This window comes from Parasteatoda tepidariorum, chromosome 2 (assembly GCF_982258835.1).
Source record: "Parasteatoda tepidariorum strain Cologne lab strain chromosome 2, Ptep-v5.0, whole genome shotgun sequence".
Taxonomy (NCBI): domain Eukaryota; kingdom Metazoa; phylum Arthropoda; class Arachnida; order Araneae; family Theridiidae; genus Parasteatoda; species Parasteatoda tepidariorum.
This window is the reverse complement of record NC_141756.1, coordinates 10,292,302-10,313,216: the sequence shown is the minus strand read 5'-3', so window position 1 is coordinate 10,313,216 and position 20,915 is coordinate 10,292,302. Positions and strand designations below refer to the sequence as shown.

At 27.6% G+C, this 20,915-nt stretch overlaps 1 protein-coding gene across 2 annotated transcripts in view; it reads left to right on the top strand.

Annotated features, from left to right (window-relative positions):
• Nucleotides 1-20,915, top strand: part of Cdc27 (cell division cycle protein 27) — a 37,066-nt gene that overhangs the window by 10,250 nt on the left and 5,901 nt on the right. For both annotated transcript variants that reach the window (XM_043039869.3, XM_043039870.3), the window contains exons 4-14: nucleotides 4,214-4,378; nucleotides 5,795-5,853; nucleotides 7,612-7,775; nucleotides 7,855-8,102; nucleotides 9,556-9,637; nucleotides 10,916-11,031; nucleotides 12,489-12,772; nucleotides 14,629-14,801; nucleotides 15,761-15,913; nucleotides 17,077-17,285; nucleotides 18,798-18,915. In XM_043039869.3, the coding sequence (XP_042895803.1) occupies nucleotides 4,214-4,378; nucleotides 5,795-5,853; nucleotides 7,612-7,775; nucleotides 7,855-8,102; nucleotides 9,556-9,637; nucleotides 10,916-11,031; nucleotides 12,489-12,772; nucleotides 14,629-14,801; nucleotides 15,761-15,913; nucleotides 17,077-17,285; nucleotides 18,798-18,915 (1,771 nt within the window). The remainder of the gene's footprint in view (nucleotides 1-4,213; nucleotides 4,379-5,794; nucleotides 5,854-7,611; nucleotides 7,776-7,854; nucleotides 8,103-9,555; nucleotides 9,638-10,915; nucleotides 11,032-12,488; nucleotides 12,773-14,628; nucleotides 14,802-15,760; nucleotides 15,914-17,076; nucleotides 17,286-18,797; nucleotides 18,916-20,915) is intronic.

The window sequence follows — 20,915 nt, the reverse complement described above, 5'->3', positions numbered from 1 at the left end:
AAAAATATAATTTTTTCAAACAGCATCTTTTAATATTGCACATAAACTTCTTTAGCCAATCACTAATGATTTTTCTAAATGGTAAAATTTTGGTTGTCCAGAATTTTTCTGTGTTTAAAGTATTTCAGAGCCTAAGTTTGTTGTGTTTTAAATTTTAATATGTACTGTTACCCTTAAAACTTTGATTATGCTGTGATCAATAAATTAACTTTGGTAACAGTTACCCAGGTTCAACAAAGGTAATTATTTGAAACATTTAACATTTACAACCAATTTTATTAAAACTCTAATTTTCAAACAAAAACAACTCAAACCATTTATAAATGCTATCACGTAAATATCGCATATTTCCAAACTATACATAACTTAAGTTTAAATTTTATCAATACGAAACTATATTTTCAATAAAATGTAATTAAAAATACAAGGCTCAATACTCTAATACTCAAAATCCAGTAAAAACAATTAAGAATAAAAATCACACTTATCTTAAAATCTACTAAAGCAATTAAAAATAAAAATCACAATATTCTCTAATCCTGTAAACCCGATTAAAAATAAAAGACTTATCTTAAAATATCGTAGAAGCAATTAAAAGTCAGGGTAAATTATTCTTTTAAAACAGTACTAAAATCAAACTTAGCGTTTATAAATACGGAATGCCCAGCGGTATTGACTCTTGGATCAAATCAACCTTTCAGTTTCTGATAGACAGCACTCCAACTCTTCAAACTTCTCTAGGCTTGGCTTCCTTCTAGTAAGGCAGTTTGCGCAAGTGGAACAACAGACTTTCAGCATTGGTGCGCTCTGGATAGGCCAACGGACTCAAACATAACGGCACTCAGCTCATCACTTTCAGTCATCAACTTAGAGGCTTCGGCTTAACTTTTCTCAAGGCTCCTGTTCATTCACTCATGGGCTCCGACCTAGTCCATTCATTCAGCGACTCTTCTTTAATACATCATTCTTTCAGCGGTTCCGTCTTAGACCATCTTTCTCAGCGACTCTGGCATTAATTCATCATCCTCTCAGCGGTACCGTCTTAGTCCATCCTCCTTCAGTCACTCTTCACAACCTTTTTATTCTCATGTCAGCAAGGAGAAAGAATCTTAGACTGACCTCTTTTCCTTCCACTAGCCGCTACACAACCAGTGGACGTCAGAACAACAAAAAAAATTCCATTTGAGAAAACAGTCCCAAATTAAATAATACATTATAAAAGTGATAATACAATACTAATTAAATACACATAATTCAAACCAAAAATCCCAGTTTAAAAGGATAATTAAAATTTCCAATACATAATACTATTGTGATTAAATTTTAAATTTATAATGGTGGTGCCACCTGAAGGCAAATCATGTTATACACCATAAACACTCACAAGAATTCGAAAATAAGCAGAGCTATCCAGTACAGCCATCTATTGATGAAATAAGCTAACTATTTCCACTGAAAAAGTAACCCATCTTTAAAAATTCTTAACAAAAAGAAAATACAGTAGGGAACCGATTATCCGGAACGATCGGGACCATCGCTATTCCGGATAACTGATTTCTCTGGTTTTCTGAATCCCTACAAAAAGCAGTTTTTTTTTTTCTTTATTGTTAAACCCAACTAAAAAAAAATATTAGGAAATAATCTTACAAAGAAGAAAAAACGATGAAGTAATACAGTAACGATTATTTTAAAAATGATGGTATGGTAAACATCTTTCAAAAAAGAAAAAAAAAATCCTAAAATCTAATGAAGAAGAAAAAAAAAATGGTGGCAAAATGTATTGAATTTCGTTCCGGTTTTTTGGTTTTCTGATTTCCGGATAACGGGTTCTGTACTGTACAATCAATTTCTATTTATTACAATCGTATACTTTATAATACCTACCTTGTTGAGATTTTTTTTTTCTTCCGACTATTAGGAAATTTTTATTGCAAATAAAATTAGATAAGAAATATATATATATAAAGGCAAAGGTGACTGTGGTGATTTTCAGACTATTAGGAAAAATTCATCTCAATAACTGAATGGATAACTTTTACATTATGATCTTAAATTTAAGTATGACCAGCAATGGAGGAAAAATATTTAATTAACAATTTTGAAATGTGAAAATCTATTTACTGTCTCTTTTTTTTTAAACGCTTTAAAAACACTTGAAGACATATTTAATATTTTATCAGAAAATAGATTTTATTTAAAATTTCTAAGAAATAAGAATTTTTACTTTTCCATAGCAAAAACATCTTTGTAATTATATGAGCATCTTTTTCTATCACTTATATTTTTGTATTTAAGTTAGACCACATTTTGTAAGCAATTGCATAATAATTTAAAACCAGAATTCTTGTTTCAAAATGTGTTTTTGTGTATGGAGGTAATGATTAGAAAAAGGGACATTGATGATAATTATCTGAAAAACATCCTTTTTAGTCATTTTTAAATATATTTTTTTCTTAACTACACCATTTGCTGTATAATAATTTTAGAAACACTATATTATTTATGGTTTAAAAATTGGTTTCGATTGTATTTTTTAAATGGCACGATGTTTCTTTTTTTGTGCATCTTAATCCTTAACCTTTTAATCCAAACAAACCTGTAAAATTTCAGTTAACTTTTGACTCTGGAAGAAATTTCATTTCATTCTTTTTATCACCTATATTAATACAATTTAACCTATCACCTATATTTATACAATTAAAAAAAAAAAAATTCTTATTTATTTTCAAAGTTTTAATAAGAACTGGCAAAAAAAAAAATTAAAGCTCAAAATTTAGAAATTGAAGTTTAAGTTTTTAAAGTTATATTGTAAATTACTTGAATATTCAGTTCTTACTAAAATCAAAATGGAACACAAAAATGCTGAGTAAGCTACTGTTGAAAAAAATATTTTTGTTATTCAGTTTTACTCTAAAAGTTAACATTTTAATTTTATAAATCAAACTATAGTTGGAACAGAAAACTAAATGCATTCATAACTATCTCAACACTTTTTAAAACATTATTTTTACTTTTTCTTAAAAATGGTAGTATGAGTCATAAATTTGCTCTTAAGTTTTAAAATTTAGTACTCTTAGGTTTACAGATAACGTTTTTATTGTTAAATAATAATTTTTTTCATTGTTGTAAAAAAAACATAACCAATCTTCTAAAAAAAGAAACTAAATATGTAATAACATAACCAATTAAATTGCACTCATAAAGTTTTTCAACTAATTAAGTAAATATGGATCATTTGGTAATTATTGTCGCCTTAAAGTGCATTTCAAGTGAGGACAGTAATTACAATACAATAGTTTTTGCCAAGTAGAAGTAAACCTATTTCATTTCTTTAATTAAGCTATCCATATTTTGTAAAAATAAGTTATGACAAATCAAAAAAAATTTATTTGCTCGCAATTTCTTTGATAAAAATTATGGCGACAGTAATTGCATTCAATAAAACTACTGACAGATTTTTTAAGATAAATTTAAGCTTATTGCCTCTAAAGGAAATGGTATAGCAATGGAACTGCACTGTTCTGTAGAGAAAACTGTTCTTTGTAACATGGAAGTTATATTTTATTTAACTAGAGCCCTTTAAAGTGTTTTGAAAAGAGTGGGACACATACAAAATGATCTTCAGAACAAAATATGCAAAAATTATTCTAAGAACATTGATTATAAATATTCAGGTAGATAGTCATACTATGACAGAATGTGTATGAATTTAACTCTAACTCTTTCTTAATGTTGTAAATTACATAAAAAGTTGAGAAATGTGTGTTGGGTACTCTGGACAGTAAGGACAATTTATATTTCATTTTATTACTTTTTTTTAAAATTGTATCTGGTACATATTTTTTCTACTTGTGAGTGTTCTGAGCAGAACATACCATTACATAAAAATAAATATTTTAATGAGGAATATTGCTTCAGAATGCAAAGTTTAACTAATTGAGAAAATAACCCCTCTCTATTTCTTTTTAATTTCATTTAAGTATTTAAAAGTAAGTTTGCAATTATACTAATTTTTTTGGTGTAATATTCTAATGGTTTTATTTTTCTGCTTTAACTTTAAGCTGACTAAATACTGATTTTAACTACATTAAACGGTGTATCATAGTTTTAAATTTTTATTTTAGCTTGTCGTGTATGAATGAAAACAGAACTTGTAATTCCAATTTATTTGAAGTGTTATGTTTTGTGATTTTTTGGATTATTCTGTTTTTAGGTTCTCTGAGGGAGAATTTGCTATTGCTGGCAACGCCCTTGCGAAAACTAAGAATCTAGATGATATTGTAACTGATTTTGGTGATATTGCTTCTTTTGCTGTACAATTATTAGGTCACATATGCTATAAGACTTCAAGATTTACAAAAGCAGCTGAGGCTTATAGGTACAACACTTATCATATTCTTATTATTATTATTTTTTTTTTTTATGATTTATTCAGGGCTCCTGAGGATCAGGGAGAACAGGAAGAACCTGGAATTGTCAAAGAATTTTATTTTGACTCTAAAAAGCAAGTAATAATCAGAAACTGATTTTTTTTATGACAAAAAACTGGAAAATTTCTATATCATTAACCAGTTTTAGAATTGTCAGTAACAGTAATCAGTTATCGAGATAAGATTTAAATAATTCTAGCATCTATTACAAATATTAGTCACATTTTAGTGCAACTGCCATGTTGCCATTCTCATTCAATGAGTTTTTTTTTTCTCACATAATCTAATATTCGGCAATTACGAATGAAAGATTCAAAGCTTCTAAAAAAAAAAATCATGGTATTGATAAAATATAGTCTGGATTTTCATGGAAATTTGTCTGAATATACCTGGAATAGTAAAGGGGAAAAAAATTCTGAATTTGAGTGGGAGTCCTGTTTATATTAAAAAAAAAAAAAATTCATGTGTTATAGAGACATTTTCTCTTGTATTAATCTTTTGAAAATGGACTGAGCTATATTTGTAACCAAATACCCCACTTGCCCTCAATTAAAGAGCAGACTTTAAAAACCCACTTCATTTTGCACATAGATTATACTTCAAAAAATATGGAGACATGTGCTTCAACATTTGTTTTTTCCAAATATATATGTAGTTATTGGACAGTCCTTTTCCAAAAAAATCTTCGTAAAAACATATTTTTTTGACACGTTAGTCTGCACTTAAACCTTAACAAGACCAAGATTATTATTTTTTTTCAGTGACAATGATCTTTATAGTATATAAAGCAGGGTTAACTGTAATCTTGTCGAAAATGTGCTACCAAAGGCAACACTAGTCTTAAAAAAAATATAACTGAATAAATTGCATTGGTTTTTATTAAAAAGAGGTATTTTGAAAAGGTAAACATTACTCATTAAATAAAAATAATGAAATCTCACTTAAATCACACTAAAATTTTTCAACACCATATTGCCGAACAATCTCCATCTAAATGGCTGGTAAATGATGCAGTAGCCCATTAGAGGGTCCTCTCTTACCTATTTGTTTTAACCTGTTTTTTGATGGGAACTCAATACTACGGCTGACTATACCGGAAACAGTCTCAGTACAATGACAAAACCAGCTTAAATATAATTTATGCAAAAGTAATCGGAAATGGTAAAAAATTCCTAAAAAATAACAATTTGAAATTAACAACATTACCAGGGCTTATTAACTTCTGGTAATAAGTTTGATGCTGAAAGCATTGTTGAATTTTAAAAATCTGCCAAAAAGTTTGTCCCTGTAAGTTACTGAATGATAATTTTTTTTTTTTTTTTTTTTTGTGTTATCTAAAATACTAAAATGTTCTTTTTTCCTAGGAAAAGCTTGAAACTGAATCCCTTCTTATGGTCTTCATTTGAATCTCTTGTAAATTTAGGTGAGCATCAAAGTTTTCATTTTCCAGATTCAACTTATAATTTATTTAAACAAAACTTGACTACTTTAAATTGTTGACTGAATTCATTTAAAATTTAATAGTTAAATGCAGAGTATTTTGGTGTTTATTTTTTCTCTCTCTCTCTCTCTTTTTAACGTGTGTTTTCTTGCTCAGTATTTTACATGAGAAACTGCACTTCTAAATACATATAAGTCATCAAAGTCATATTATTCTCCTGATCTCAGCCCATATGACTAATTTTTGTAGAGCAATTTTAAAGGCAAATTTAACAAAAAACCAATCTAAAATGGTCATTCAGAGGGTTATCAAAATCAACATCTCAACAACAGAATTTTGCTATTGTTATAGCTCGATCATAACCATTGACAGCAAACATACACAGCACTAAGTCATAAACTAGTTATTTTAAAAAATGTAATTTTTTATTTTGCATATACAGTAGGGAACCGATTATCCGGAACGATCAGGACCATCGCTATTCCGGATAACTGATTTTCCCGGGTTTTTGAATCTATACAAGAAACCGGTTTTTTTTTTTTTTTTTTTTTTTTTTTTTTTTTTTTTATTGTTCCAAACTAAAAAAAACAATAAATAAAATATTTGAAAATAATCTTAAAAAAAAGAAAAAATGATGAAGTAATACACTAATGATTATTTCCAAAATGATGGCAAGGTAAACATCTTTCAAAAAAAAAAAAAAAAAATCCTAAAATCTTAAGAGGGAAAAAAAAATTTAAAAATGGCGGGAAAATTTATCGAATTTCGTTCTTGTTTTCTGATTTCCGGATAACGGGTCCTGTACATTATCTCAATTATTATCACCTCTTACCATCGTTGTATAATTTGAAAATCAGCTATTTTTTTTTTTTTTTTTTTTTTTTATGAATAATTTTTTTAAATCTTAAGTAAAAAGTGATTTTATACATTATTTACAAATATATTCTTAAGGGTGATTCTCTTTCAAGTTTAATTTCATTGATGAGGAAGGTTATCCAAAAAAAAAATAGAAGAAGGAAAATGTCTGTAAATTATTATATTTCAAAATAGACTAATAAATAAAATTAGAAACTAAAAGTAGCTTGAAATTCTTAAATTATAATTTTTCATTAGCTCTGTGTAAAGTAACTTGCTGTTAAGAAACATATTTCAATTATACCCCTTAAGTGTTTTGTTTAGTTCAATACAGGTGCTATAGTATTATATAGTGCTATATTATTAAATTATTATTTATCAACCATGTAAAAGACTTCTGACCACAGAAACTTAAAATAATTTTTTTTGTATTCTGATTGAAACTGATTTATTCATTATTAGGTATCTGTCAAATTGCCTACCTGTCTGCAAAATTTTAGGATGTTTAGCTTAAACGAAAATAACTAATTTTATTTTTCCAGTGTTTTGTTTGTATTAATTAAATTATAATTTTTGAAAGATTAAAATGTTAGAAATATTAACTTTTTTAGCTAAATTATTGATTTTAAATAATAAGTGTTATTAATACATTTTATCGGATGATTTGGTGAATAAATTTAAAAAGTAAAATATCCCAGAGCAAATAAATCCAATTTTTTTCCCCAAAAAATAATGATTTTTGCAAGCCCTGCCCTTTATTTTTGCATTGTAAGTTCTGCTTCCCACATTTCAAAGTTTCAATGATCATTTTAAATATATGGGTATTGACAAAATAATTTAGATATTTATTTCCAATTTTTCTTTATCAAATTTTGTATTTTTTAGGGGAAAAACCAGACCCATCCAAAATTTTTAGCATTACTAATGTGGAGCACCTCTCAATGTGTCATGGCACAAATCCATTAGTAAATTTAGTGAATAAAACTCCAGTGCCAAACACAATTAACTACATCAAAGATACTCCTAACATATGCAATGATATTATCCAAGTAAGTACATGTATGGTATTTTCAATCTTATCGTGTCTAAATTTTCATGATTCTGAACAGCATTTTTTCTATTTTATAGGACTCTAGTCAACTATCTAATAAGCTTGGTGGTATTCCTGGATCGCCAATAACATCAGTTTATAGTGGACAAACTCCACTGGCAGCTTTAATTTTAAAGTCAACTCCAGAAATGAGCATTGAATTGTTCACTCCAGAAAATTCAATTGTACCTTTTCCCAACAACTTAGCGAAGAATGCCAAAAAGATAGCTAAAAACAATCGGAATTTATTTGGCAGTCAGAATACTGTTTCCCCTATTACTCCCAGGTATGTGTCATTGGAAATTCAAAACGTCCTTAACAGTGACGTGAGACTTTTTAAACGAGATAGTAAAAGTATTTATACCTTAGGAAGCGTTAATTCAAGGTATGGCTATTAATTTCTAGGAACTTCTAAAAATACATGTGAAATATGTTCACATTTAATCTGTAAAGTAACTCGTGTGATGCACAACTATACTTATCTGTAAGAATTCTCTTTTATTATTCATGTCTGTCAGCATTCTTAAACCTTTTTTTTTTAACATTTTCAATTTGCGAAGCAAAAAGTCTGCTGAATATTAGCATACCTGCCAACTCTTCTGCATTAAGCCTCATCTTCTAAATTTTAAAAATAAACATTTACATTTTGTGCCACTGACCTCCTATTATTTCGGCCCCCACCTCTTTTTTATCTTGTTATTTCCTACTCTTTCTTATTTTTTTAAAATCATATCTGTCATTTCTGCCGTTTGCCCTTTGAATATAATAGTAGCCCGGGAATGGAATAATGACTCAAGGTGAACTATTTCAACTACACCTGTTATTTCAATTCATTCATTTTGAATGGAGTAGGGGCAGAACATGAATTATTTTTCAGTATGTTAGCTGCTGTGTCTGCTTGCCAATTCATGGCAGGGTTTGGTAAGCATAAATTTTAGGGCTTTACTATGTAAATAATTTTATTTATTAAATAGTGTTGTATAAACTTAAAAATAGAAATAAATCCAAAGAGTTAATATAAAATACATATAATAAAATTAAAATAAGTTAAAATAACACATTGTCACAAATACAAATTTGAATCTTCGTTACTATTAAAGACATAAGTTTTTATAATTTTTAACTCAAACTTTATAAAATATAAATGCAACAGTAATATAAAAGGAACAAGTTTATTACTCTTTTTGTTTTCACACACATTTATTGCTATATTTATTAAGCATCTATATTACCTATTATAAATTTTTAATCAGTAAATATTAATAATCAGTAAAAACTGATATTTCATCTGACTTTTAACTTTAATAAAATAAAACTGAAATGAGTAATTAATGGTCTTCCGTCTTTTTATAAGATTAATAGAAAGTGAAATTAAAATGATGTATAATTATCAAGAGTATCAGTTATTTGTCCTTTTTTTTTTCTTTTTTTCAAATATTTAACCAACCTATGGAAAAAGATTTCATTTTAGATAAATGATTTTAACTTTATATTTTTAATTTCAAAAAACAAATCTAAAAATATGAAGAAAAAAAAGCATGCATAAAAAGTTTTAGCTTATTTTTTTAAAACCAGAAAATATATATATATATAAAAACACTAAGAAAAATAAGTAATTTTTATAGGAATTAAATAATTTTTTAATATTTTTACCTTTAAAAAATATTTTAATCTTTTTCCATGTTTTTTCTGTATTTTTAACTTTTATTTATATATTTTCCTTTTTTTGTTTGTTTTAGCTTTGGAATCTTACCATTTTCTTCACCTAATACAATTCAAGATCATGATATTCAGGGATCTGAAAAGGGAAGTTTGAAAAAGGTATATTGATGGCTCTTTATTGATGGCATATTAGGAACAATAGTTTTGAAGCTTAAAAATTTCTAGTAGTTATATTATGTCAAATGTTTCTAAAAATTTTAAAATTCACATTAAAAGTTCTAAAAACTAATTCTTGAGGCTCGAAAATAAATTTTGCTTTTTCTCAAAACATAACTGATCAGTTTTTAAGAAAAAAATATCTTTTATATCTTACTCTATACAATCAGCATTAGTGTACTTAAAATTATTCTATCAATGGCTATTCAATAAAAAGTAAGACTAACAATTTTCTTGAAATTTATAATAAATTGTATTTTAGATGTCTATTACTGAAAAAAGAAAAAAACTGGCAAGCCTTAGTTAAATATTTTAAATGATGGAATAAAATTATATTATAAGTTATATTATGTGAGCACTATAGATTAAAGATATTTTCATCTTTGTTTACGTAGAGGAAAGTTGAATTAAACCTTTTTTTCAAAATGTTAGTTAAGCATTACATGACAGTTCTATATCCAATAAATAAATCTGTTTTATTTCTCCTTTATAATGATTTTTATGAGTACACTTCGTAAAATGAAGGAAAAAGCAGTTCTTGACAACTAAAAGTATTTGAGAGGAATGTATGAAGTCAGGCATTATATTAGTTGTTTTTTTTTTTGTATTTTTTTAATTCAGTAAGATTTATTTTTTCAAATCTAAGGCTTGTTTATTAATCTTATCTTATGTTTTTTCTTCAAGTATCTGCGTTGTTAATTCATCACATCAAACAAAACAAAAAAAGTTAAAAAGGACATCATTATTGATAAAAGAGAATATGTCTGCTTTTTTTTTTTTTTTTTTTTCAACAAAATTTTTTTTATAATATATTTTTATCTCCTTTCATTTATTAAATTTTTATTTTTTATTGAACGACATATGCTTTGATCTTTATCTTAAAAGCTATTAACTGGAGAAATCTATTTTTCGGAATTGCTGGATATGTGTGCAAATAAAAAAAATACAAATCTTGTTACTCTTAAAAGATTCTTGATATGTTACGTGTCATTTTAATTTTTATATTTATCTTGAACTTTTTATGTTCAGTTTCAGTTGCTACAAGCATCGTTTTTTTATTCCCAGTATAATTATTTGTATTGTGGTATCTTAATTGAATTCTGGAGTCACTGGTTAAGATTTATTCTTTATTGAATCAGAATTGCTTTGCATTATTTATACTATAGCTTTTAACTTGCCATTTAGTATTAAGTCTTTACAATGATTTATTGTAATTTTTAGCCTCCCATGACTAGAAGAAGTCAAGATATAAATCCTCCACCCAAGTTGCAAATCTTTAGTCAGTCTGGCAATAATAACAACAGTAATCAAAATATATCACAGACACCCCAAACAAGGTAAGATATTTCTTTTTCTCATTTTAAATTGCTGCTGCCAGTGACCAGCTTTTTAAATGCCTATTAAAATATATATGTGTATATCTATAAGCTTTTTGATTTTAAAAAAAAATGTGAGTTTATATGAACCAAATCCCAAATGATATTGTAACAGTGTTCTACATAATAATGCAAAGAAATGCAACTGATTTTATTGTGAAGCTCATGTGTATTCCAGAATGCTCTGAGCATTTGTAATCTGTAATGGGGAGGATCTGCTTGCTCAGACATCTATTATAGTCCAAGGAATAATGACATGCCTTATTCTCATGAAACTCATTTTTGTCTACTGTGCAAGCCACAGTGCAGAACTGTGTGATTAAATTTTTTTCCTCTCACAATTTTGCAGCATTTTTGTTTAAGATAAGAATTCTTAGGTTTTTACTATAGATTTGTGTCATTTAAAAATAAGAAGCATTAAAATTGTATTGCGCTTTATTTTCATATTACAGTCAATCCTTTTAAGAATCAATTATACCATATATCTCATTGTGTAAGTCGACCCCCTGTTTTTTATTAAGAGTTAGCAAATTTCTGGTATGTTGGGTAATATGTCTACCGCTGTTGGTAAGTTCATTATTATTATAGATGTCATGCGTCAAACGACACTAGGCTCGTGGCAAAATGTAAATTCAAATTCCTACAAAGAATCCTTTAATAAATTATTAATAAAGTAAATTCAAATGTAAATAGTTATTGAAAATATTTTAAAAATGGAATTTTAAATTCCTTGGATGGGGTGAAGGTGATTTTTTTTTTTTTTTTTTTTTTTTTTTTTTTTTTTTTTTTTTTTTTTTTGTAGTGCTCAGCAGATGAGGGTTAAGTGGGATCTGTATGATAATAATGCTAACGTTAGTGAATCCAACTTAAATGATGTTCTGTAACCTTTAAATTTTTAGCTTTATGGTATGTTTAAAAAGTTTTTGTTTGTATTTTTTAAAGTTTTCATGTGTATTTTTGAAATAAGCATAAATAAATTATCTTTTCATGTTATTTTTTTTTAATATAATTGTACGTATTTCCAAAACAAAAGAAACAAAAAAAAAAAAAAAAACTTATATGCAAGGATAATATGAGAGAAAATGCAAAATTAATTGCATATTACATATTAAAAATTGTTTTTGAAAGGAGTAATTTATAAAAGTAAATTGATACTCAGTTTAGAATAATACAACTTAGTCTCTCTCACTAAAGTCTTTTTAAAAAGCTTTACTTTTGAGTAAGTTAGAGTTGTCTTTAATTATCCCAGAAGTTTTACGAAATAAAATTATGGTTAATCCTGATTTCTATCTGTTATAGCTTTGGTATGCAGTTATAATTTTTTTTTTTTTTTTAAATTTATTAATGGAATAAGTCTTTTTAAGTTGAATTTTTCGGGATTAGTAATTTTTTATTTAAATATCTGTTTTTATTTCCAGTTTGTCGCCTGTTCCCTTGAGTCATGTTAGAAGAAGTTCAAGGCTCTTCAGCAGTTCAAATTCTGTGAAAGAGAACAACAAAAGCTCAACGAGGAGTAGATTCATATCTGCAAAAACCCCAGCAAAAAAGCCAAAAGCACGTACAACAAGAGCTCCGATCACTGAGCCACAGAAGGAAAGTGAACTGAATGAAATCAACAAATCTGAAATCCAGTCTGAAAACAAGCTCTCCAGTTCTGCAACAATCATACAGACTGCTCTAAATTTGCAAAGGGAATCTGCTGGTAAGATATTTTAAGCTTGTCCCTTTGTGAGAATCACTTTTGACAGTGTGTTGCAGTACACTTCTTTTCTGAGATTTATTTTACTATTAGTGTTATATAAGCCTAATGCCTATTTTATATTTTATGCCTATTTCATATTTTATGCCACAGTTCATATTAGGTTTTATTTAAAATAACTTCAGAAAACTTGTAACATTCAATTTATAAATTTGGAATTAAGTTTCACTCTTAATTCAATTAAAGTCAAAGGAAAGGTAAACAGAACTGCAAATAAACTTGATCATGTATTCTAGATTCATGGTTTTCACTGAGTTTTAATAATCATACACTAGAAGAAGAAAAAAGAGTAGCAACCAAACTTGGTACTTGACCGAATCGAAAAGAGACTTTCTCTTAATAAAAAGGGATTCTTTGTAGGAGTACTTTCCAAAGATAGTTGAAAAGATGTTGCTAAAAGCCTGTTTTGTTCAAATAAAATGTATTATTCAAGAAATAAATTATTTAATAGTTATTGTATAACTTTTCTTATTGGTTAAAATTGTTTTTTAATTCTAACATCACCAATCTTTGTCATTTAAAATTAATATTTTCATAGCAAAGTGATTAAATTAATGAAACCTGCAACAATTTTTTAGCGCAAATGGATTATTATGTTTATGAAAGATATTAATCGGCAGTGTTTTGAGACAGTGACAGCCACTCTGTTAAAGTTTGAATAACAGAGAAACTTATGTAATAAGATTTAGAATTTTAAAGTCAAAAATGCCTTTGAGTCAAAAACTTTAAAAAAATCTACTTTGAGCATCATATGCTCAAAGGAGACTCCTCTTGCTTCGACTGAGATATTATTTTCTATGTTTTTCACTCCTCTTGCTCAATGTATTTAATGACTCTTCTTGTTTCGACTAAAATATTATTTTTTTTATCAGTGTTTTTGTTTTAATGCAGTCCTTATTCGGAAAGGTAATATAAAACACTGAGATATTTTGTGCTCTGCAATAATGGAAAATGCAGGACTGATTGGGCTCCGGAAAAAATCCGGATTTCGGGATTTTTCGCGAACAGTGATCCGGAAGTTTCAAAAAATCATTGATCACAGAAGTTCCCGGAAATCAAATTTTCAAAGGTGGAAGTTAAAAACACAGTTTATTTTATTTGTTTGTAAGGGAGAGCCAGAGAGATACTTTATAAGCTTATATTTATGATTAATGTTCATTTTTTATCAGTAAATAGTTATAGTCATAAACTCAAGAAAGAAAGACATATTTGTAAATTTTAATTGCTTCTCCAGGTCATCATAGGTATGTGTAAGTGGTATAGGTATGTGTAACATTTTAAATATATTTTAAGTATACTAAGAAATATTGAGAAAAAGGGGAAAAAAAACCTTGTTTAAATTTTTTTCAATTAAACCTTTTTCTTTTCTTTTTTTAACTCAAGAACTTTTCTGGAATTTTGACTTGAGCTCACAATCACCCCTGAGAATGTCAAGCTGTAATTAATTATCAAAAGAATAAAATATGTTCGTTGTAAAATTTAAAGTGTCTATTTAGAAGGTTTTACCCTAATGAAATATTCTGTTTAAAATAGGTATTAATTGACAGTGTTTTAAGGCAGTGACAACCATTTTATTTAAGTTTGAATAACAGAGAAACTAATATTATGTTATAAGCCTTTATAATTTCAAGGTCAAAAATACATGTACATTCAAAGGAGTGTACTTGTATTGAAATATTTTTTTTTATCAATGATTTGTAATGTAGTAATTATTTGGATAGATCATGTAAAACACTGAGATTTTTACCCGCTGTAATAACTACTGAAATGAATGAAATATGTATTTATTATCATTGTAGAGGGTTTGATGACACTTCTCCAAGAAATGGGAAAGGCACAGCTATACCTGGGACATTATTGTTGTAGAAAAACTATTGATGTTCTTAATAGTCTTCCTCCTCAACATCATACAACTGGTTGGGTACTCACCACTTTAGGAAAGGCTCACTTTGAACTTGCAGAATACAGCATGGTATGATTATTTCTTCCTTCATATTGACTACTAAACTTGTTCCAAATATTTGAACATTCGCCTGCATGAATTTTGGATGAATATCTGTTTTTTCATAAATCTTTTTAAAATCTTGTGTCTTATTAATAACTCTTAACTGGAGCATTTTTAGCTTTCAATACATATTAAAAAATTTTGATTTTTTTACAAAATGGCAATGATTTTATTAAGGAGTGGTTTTATCATATTTTGGTATTGTTATCGATTCCTTTCTTACAGATTTGATTTTAAAAAGCAGCCATTTTTATAATCCAGTGATTTTATTAGTGATCACTGTATTAATAATTTTTATGGCAAAAATGGAAAAAAAGATTGATACATACATTTTAAAAGTAATTAAAAAGTTCCATACTGTGTCAGTAATCGTTAAACTATTTTTTGCTGGCCCTTCAACAGATTGGTACTTTTTATTTTTTATCAACAATTTAACAATTTTATTTTGCGAACTTAATTTTTGAAAATGCAATTTAAATAAGTTTTTTAATCAATAAATGTATCATTTTGGTTGTGTTGTTGCTCCTAGCCCCATAAAATATTCATAGGTCCAATTTAAATCAAATATGCTTTTTTGAGAGAAAAGCATTCTCACAAATTAAAATTAAACTTAATTGCTATGTTTTGGTATATTTATTTCAGCATTCTTTCGATATTGAAGTTATTTATGCTATTTACTAATTTGACTAAATAACATAATTTATATTATTTATTAAAATTTGTTAACCCTAACTATCTTGCTAACTATGCTAATTCATCTTAATTGTCCTGTTCTGGTGAATTTATCTTGGCATTATGGGAGTTATTTATGAGCTAAACTGATGTTTATCTTGTCTTCTGAGTTTTGCACTTATTAATGTTAACTTAAATACTTTTAAATATCTATCAATTTTTAAATATTGTATTTTTTTACTCTTTATTTTTAGGCTATACAAAAGTTTGAAGAAGTTCGACGTTTGGAGCCCCATCGTGTACAGGGTATGGAATACTACAGCACTGCTTTATGGCATTTACAAAAGGAAGTTGCTCTTTCTACTCTGGCTCAAGAGCTGACTGACTTTGATATTAAGTGCCCCCAGGTAGATTTTTGTGCTTCAATATTATTAGATTTCAATTAATAATTTTTGTTTTAACCTCATTTTAATATTAATTGTCACAAATCTGTTTTCTACTCATTTTTGTTTGTTTTTTTTGTCACTGTTGCAATTTTTGGCTTTTAAGGGTATTTAAAAGCAAAAAATATACAATTATAATTGTATAACAGGCATTTTTAAAAATGTATATTAAAAAGGGTTTTCATTGCAACAAGGCAATTTCGGTGGTAAGAATATCTACCCTAACATACGCCAACTCTGCTGCATTTCACTATGCATTCCAATTTCTGACTTAATCTACTGCCCCCGCTGAAAATGAGTTGATATTGGTCATTGGGACAATGAAGCATAAAATAAATATTTTATACAAAAACAAAGGAAACAGTGTTTTCCTTTCTCAACAATATGTGTCACCAGAAAGCAGATGACATTTTTGCATTCATCTATTTAAAGTCTAATCTTTTTTCTAATAAAATTGATGTGAATTTTGAAATATATATTTTGGTTCAATTTATATCACTAAATCGGCTTATACTAAATAAAATATGCTTAATTAATGCATTATATGTATGCAGGGTGTTCCATAAAAACCTGCTTAATGTGATGTATTTTTAAAATTCTTAACAAAAATTAAAAGAAGGAAATAACACATTGAAGGTTGAAAATTAATATGTAACAGAAAAGAAAAAGAACTGTCAAAATCTTACAAATCAAAATGCAGGGAGGCTGGTACAATAAACAATAAGACTGGTTTGATTAAAGAAAACAAGGGGGGGGGAGTTGATTATTAAAAACCCCTTCTAGCCTCAACCTCTAATTAAACCAGTTTTGATAAATATGAAGGATTCAAATAGTCTTAGTGTTATAGTAATGAAAGTTTGAATTTCGGCACAGGTATTACTTGTGCATAATTTTGTATTTGTAGAATATTATATTTATTTAAAGTTATATTATTTTTAAGTGAAGAAAAGAAGCAAATTCAGCACAAGAATTATATTAATCGAAAATCACACTTAGATAATCTTTTAATATGTAACAAATATCACTATATAAACAATGCTTTCACTGACTTTCTATAAATATTATCTTTAAGTGAATGACGTAAAAACTGCATTAACATTTGCTTTTTTTCTTCTTCTTTTTTCAAGACATGGTGTGCAGCTGGTAATTGTTTTAGTCTTCAGAAAGAACATGAAACTGCCATTAAATACCTTCAAAGAGCTGTTCAAGTTGATGAAAACTTTTCATATGCTTATACTCTCTTGGGGCATGAGTATGTTATGACGGAAGAAATGGACAAAGCTATGACCTGCTTCCGTAATGCTATCCGAATAGATCCCCGACATTATAATGCATGGTATTTACACTTTTTTAAAATTTTTAATTTTATTTTTCTTAAATGTATTTTGTTGTATTCAGCTTACATTATATAAAATTGTATCTGTTTTTGTTTGTTGTTGCGAATTACTGTGCCTGCTGTTTAATGTGATCATGATGGTACCTGAAAATTTTGATTGTAGTAAATGGCTAATTTTAATAATAGAATATCTACTTCACACTACTAGAAAGGAAATACTATTTTCTCAGTTTTTCTTGTCAGAAGTGTAAATATTGAATGGGATTCCTTAAACAAATTCAGAGAATTTTTTAATAACACTACTAGAAAGGAAATACTATTTTCTCAGTTTTTCTTGTCAGAAGTGTAAATATTGAATGGGATTCCTTAAACAAATTCAGAGAATTTTTTAACTGGGTTTAATAGCTATACGATGGAAATCAATTTTCCTAACTACTAAATTTAAATGCATAAATTAAACTCATTTCTTCTCATTGATAAGAGAGAAAGATAGAGACGAAAATCATTTGCTATTCAGCAGAAATCCAAAGACTATGGAAAATTTTGGGTACTCTAGATAAGCTAAAGCCCTGGCTCCGACTATTTTGTTATACATTTATGTGCACTTTTCCGTTTCAGATTTTAATTTGAAATTTTATTATGTAAAAAAATTGACATTAGCATCCACTCATTGAGAAAATGATAATTTTATTTAAATCAAAGTTTAGTTATATGCTCATTCTTATGAAAAGAATTTAATCTTGTAAATTTTCCTTCATATTTGATTTTTAATACCTATAAATGTATTTTAATGCCGAAAACAGTCTTTTACATTTATAGCACATGAGCTATGACGTTACTCTGCATCAGGCCTCTTGAATGTCAGTAGAACACAGTGAAATTGCTGGAGCATGGAAAAATGAAAATTTTTGAGTTCCGGCCAGTGCTCTTGGGGAAAACGGAGCTCCGAAGCGCTCAGGGCTCTTGGAGGGAACGAAACTAATCTAAATCGTAACAAATACTAAAAATAGGCACTTTATTTGAAAAAACAGCCACTCCCCAACACACTCTTGCACTAGGCCCTTCTGCATGCTAAAATTATTCCAAATCTGTCTTTGAAAGATGAAAAATAACTATTAATTTAAGTAAATGTTTTAAAAAAATGGTATTAGAAAACTTCAGAGATGGGACAATTTCTTAGAAAGCAAATTCATGTAAATTTAATAACACCAAACAGTTAATTCCCTTATTCAGTAATTTAACATGCCCGGCACTATATCAATTTATTTTTTGAAAACATGAAGTTTGATTACCTTTAATGTCTGGTCAATGTAATAATTTTTTTTTCTAGTTTTATATCTTCTTATTATCTAAATTTTAGTTAAATGTATAAATCTTTGCAGATTAGCATATGAAATCAACATTTACGTTCTTTCAGCATCAAGTGGTCCAATTGTTTAATGTCCTAATGTTTTATTATTAAATAAGTTGCCGTGGCTCATCATTTAAGTAACATTTTGGTTATTTTTTCAGGTATGGTGTTGGCATGATTTATTATAAACAAGAAAAGTTTCAACTTGCAGAAGTTCATTATAGAAAAGCTTTGGCTATAAATCCTCAGAGTTCTGTTCTAATGTGCCATATTGGAGTGGTAATTATTTTAAATTTAATTCTCTGAAAATGTTTGTATTCATTGAAGCTTATTCTACTAAATTATTGAAAACTTTAGGCTATTTGATCCGTAAAATATTCTCTGACTTTGTAATTTTTTTTTTTTTTTTAAATGGCTTGGATTAAAATTAAATGAATATACAGGGGTAAGATTTTTCCGCTTTTTTTTAACTTTTGTCTCTCGAATTTCAGCCTTTTTATCAAAAACTCCGATTCTCTTAAAATTTCGCTTTTTTTTTTTTTAATAAATATTCCGCTTTTTCAGAAAATTCAGCCACTGAAATATAATAATTATCTTTATTTCCGATTTTCAAAGATAAACAGAAAATTCACACTACAAAGCTACCAACCCTTACCGCATTTTTACTTATTTCAGCTGTTTTCTCCGCTTTTACGCACAGAAGATAAGATTTTCCGCATTTTTACCCGCCAGCCAGATAGCTCGTATTTTCGTAATTCAAACGACGCTGCTTCAGACAAGTCTTTTAGAAGTCGCAAGCCTGGAATCTGCTAATATCTCGATTCTTATATCAAGCATAGCTTTTCGTATTTACGTGATTTAAAAGTTGCGTGTTGCGATTCTTATTTACGAGATTTAAAATCCGATATCGTGATTTGTATTTACGCCTTTTTAAAGACCTATGTAGCGATTCGTTTTCACAAGAGTTTAAAATCCAATGTCGTGATTCGCTCATGCGGTTATAATATCAAACATCGATTTTCGTCTTATACGTGCTTTAAAAATAAAGCATTGGGATTTGCATTCAAAATTATGCCTCATAATTCTTATTTATGCAATTTAAAATTTACGCATCATGATTCGTATTTACGCGATCTAAAAATTATGAATCATGATTTGTATTTACGCAATTTAAAATCTTTATATCGTAGTTTGTATTTTGACATTTTCAAAATCGTATATCTAGTTTCATACTCACGTGATTTCAAAATCCATAATCGTGATTCATATTCACGCTATTTTAAAATCCAGGATTGCAATTTGCATTCGCGCAATTTTAAGATCAACTATTGCGATTGTTGTAAGAAGTAAATGTTTTCTTGATTAAGTTACTCTAAAGGTGACTGTTTTTCTATCGACGATTATTAGTATATGTAGGTGTTACAACATCAGTGAAACTGGAATAGAATATATTCAAAACTTTTACTTTGGGCTTGCAAAGAAGAAAAAGTAGGATTTGTCACAAGATGTTTGAAGATGGGCTAACGACTAAATATAGCAAACATGAAAGATATAGCACTTAAAAAGTGATTCAATTTTTTTTTCTGGAAAAAGAGTTAATTAACTCAGCATCAAAATGCAAAATTTAAAAATTAATAAATTTAAAAGCTAATGTTGCTGTTATTTATGCTATAAAATGCAAAGTTCTTATCAAATGAAAAATAATTATCTAAACAGTTGATGATTATCATGTAATTTTTCAAACTAAAATAGTAGTTTTTGTATGTTAAGGAGTTACTATATATTTCTACTTCACAGTTATTGATATGTTTCACAGGACAGGGCTCTAGTTAGATCAGATTATAATATAAACATAGTGATTTTCCAATTGTAAAAGTTGATTTTCTTTTCAAAATAATTTAAAAAGTCATGTTACTGATGTATTAGCTTTAAATCATGTAACAGTATTTATTAACAGAAATGGAATGTTAATGTATGTTCTCAGTAGTTTTAATTTGCTAAACCAGACAGTTTCTCAAGTAATAATTGTCTCTTATGTGAACTGAAGAAAAATATAATTTCTAGCGTTATTTTTTCAATTGGTAATTTTTCTTTTCACTAAATGTTAAGTATCGATGTAATCATTTATATACTAATAAATTAGTACACAATTTTATGTCAACACATTGTTATTTATTATCTTAAACTGTCTGGAATTTATTGTTAACCGATTGCGCGTACGTAAAATTTACTTGCTTGGAAATTCAGCTTTTTTACCTTTTGGCCAATCTCATCCCTGA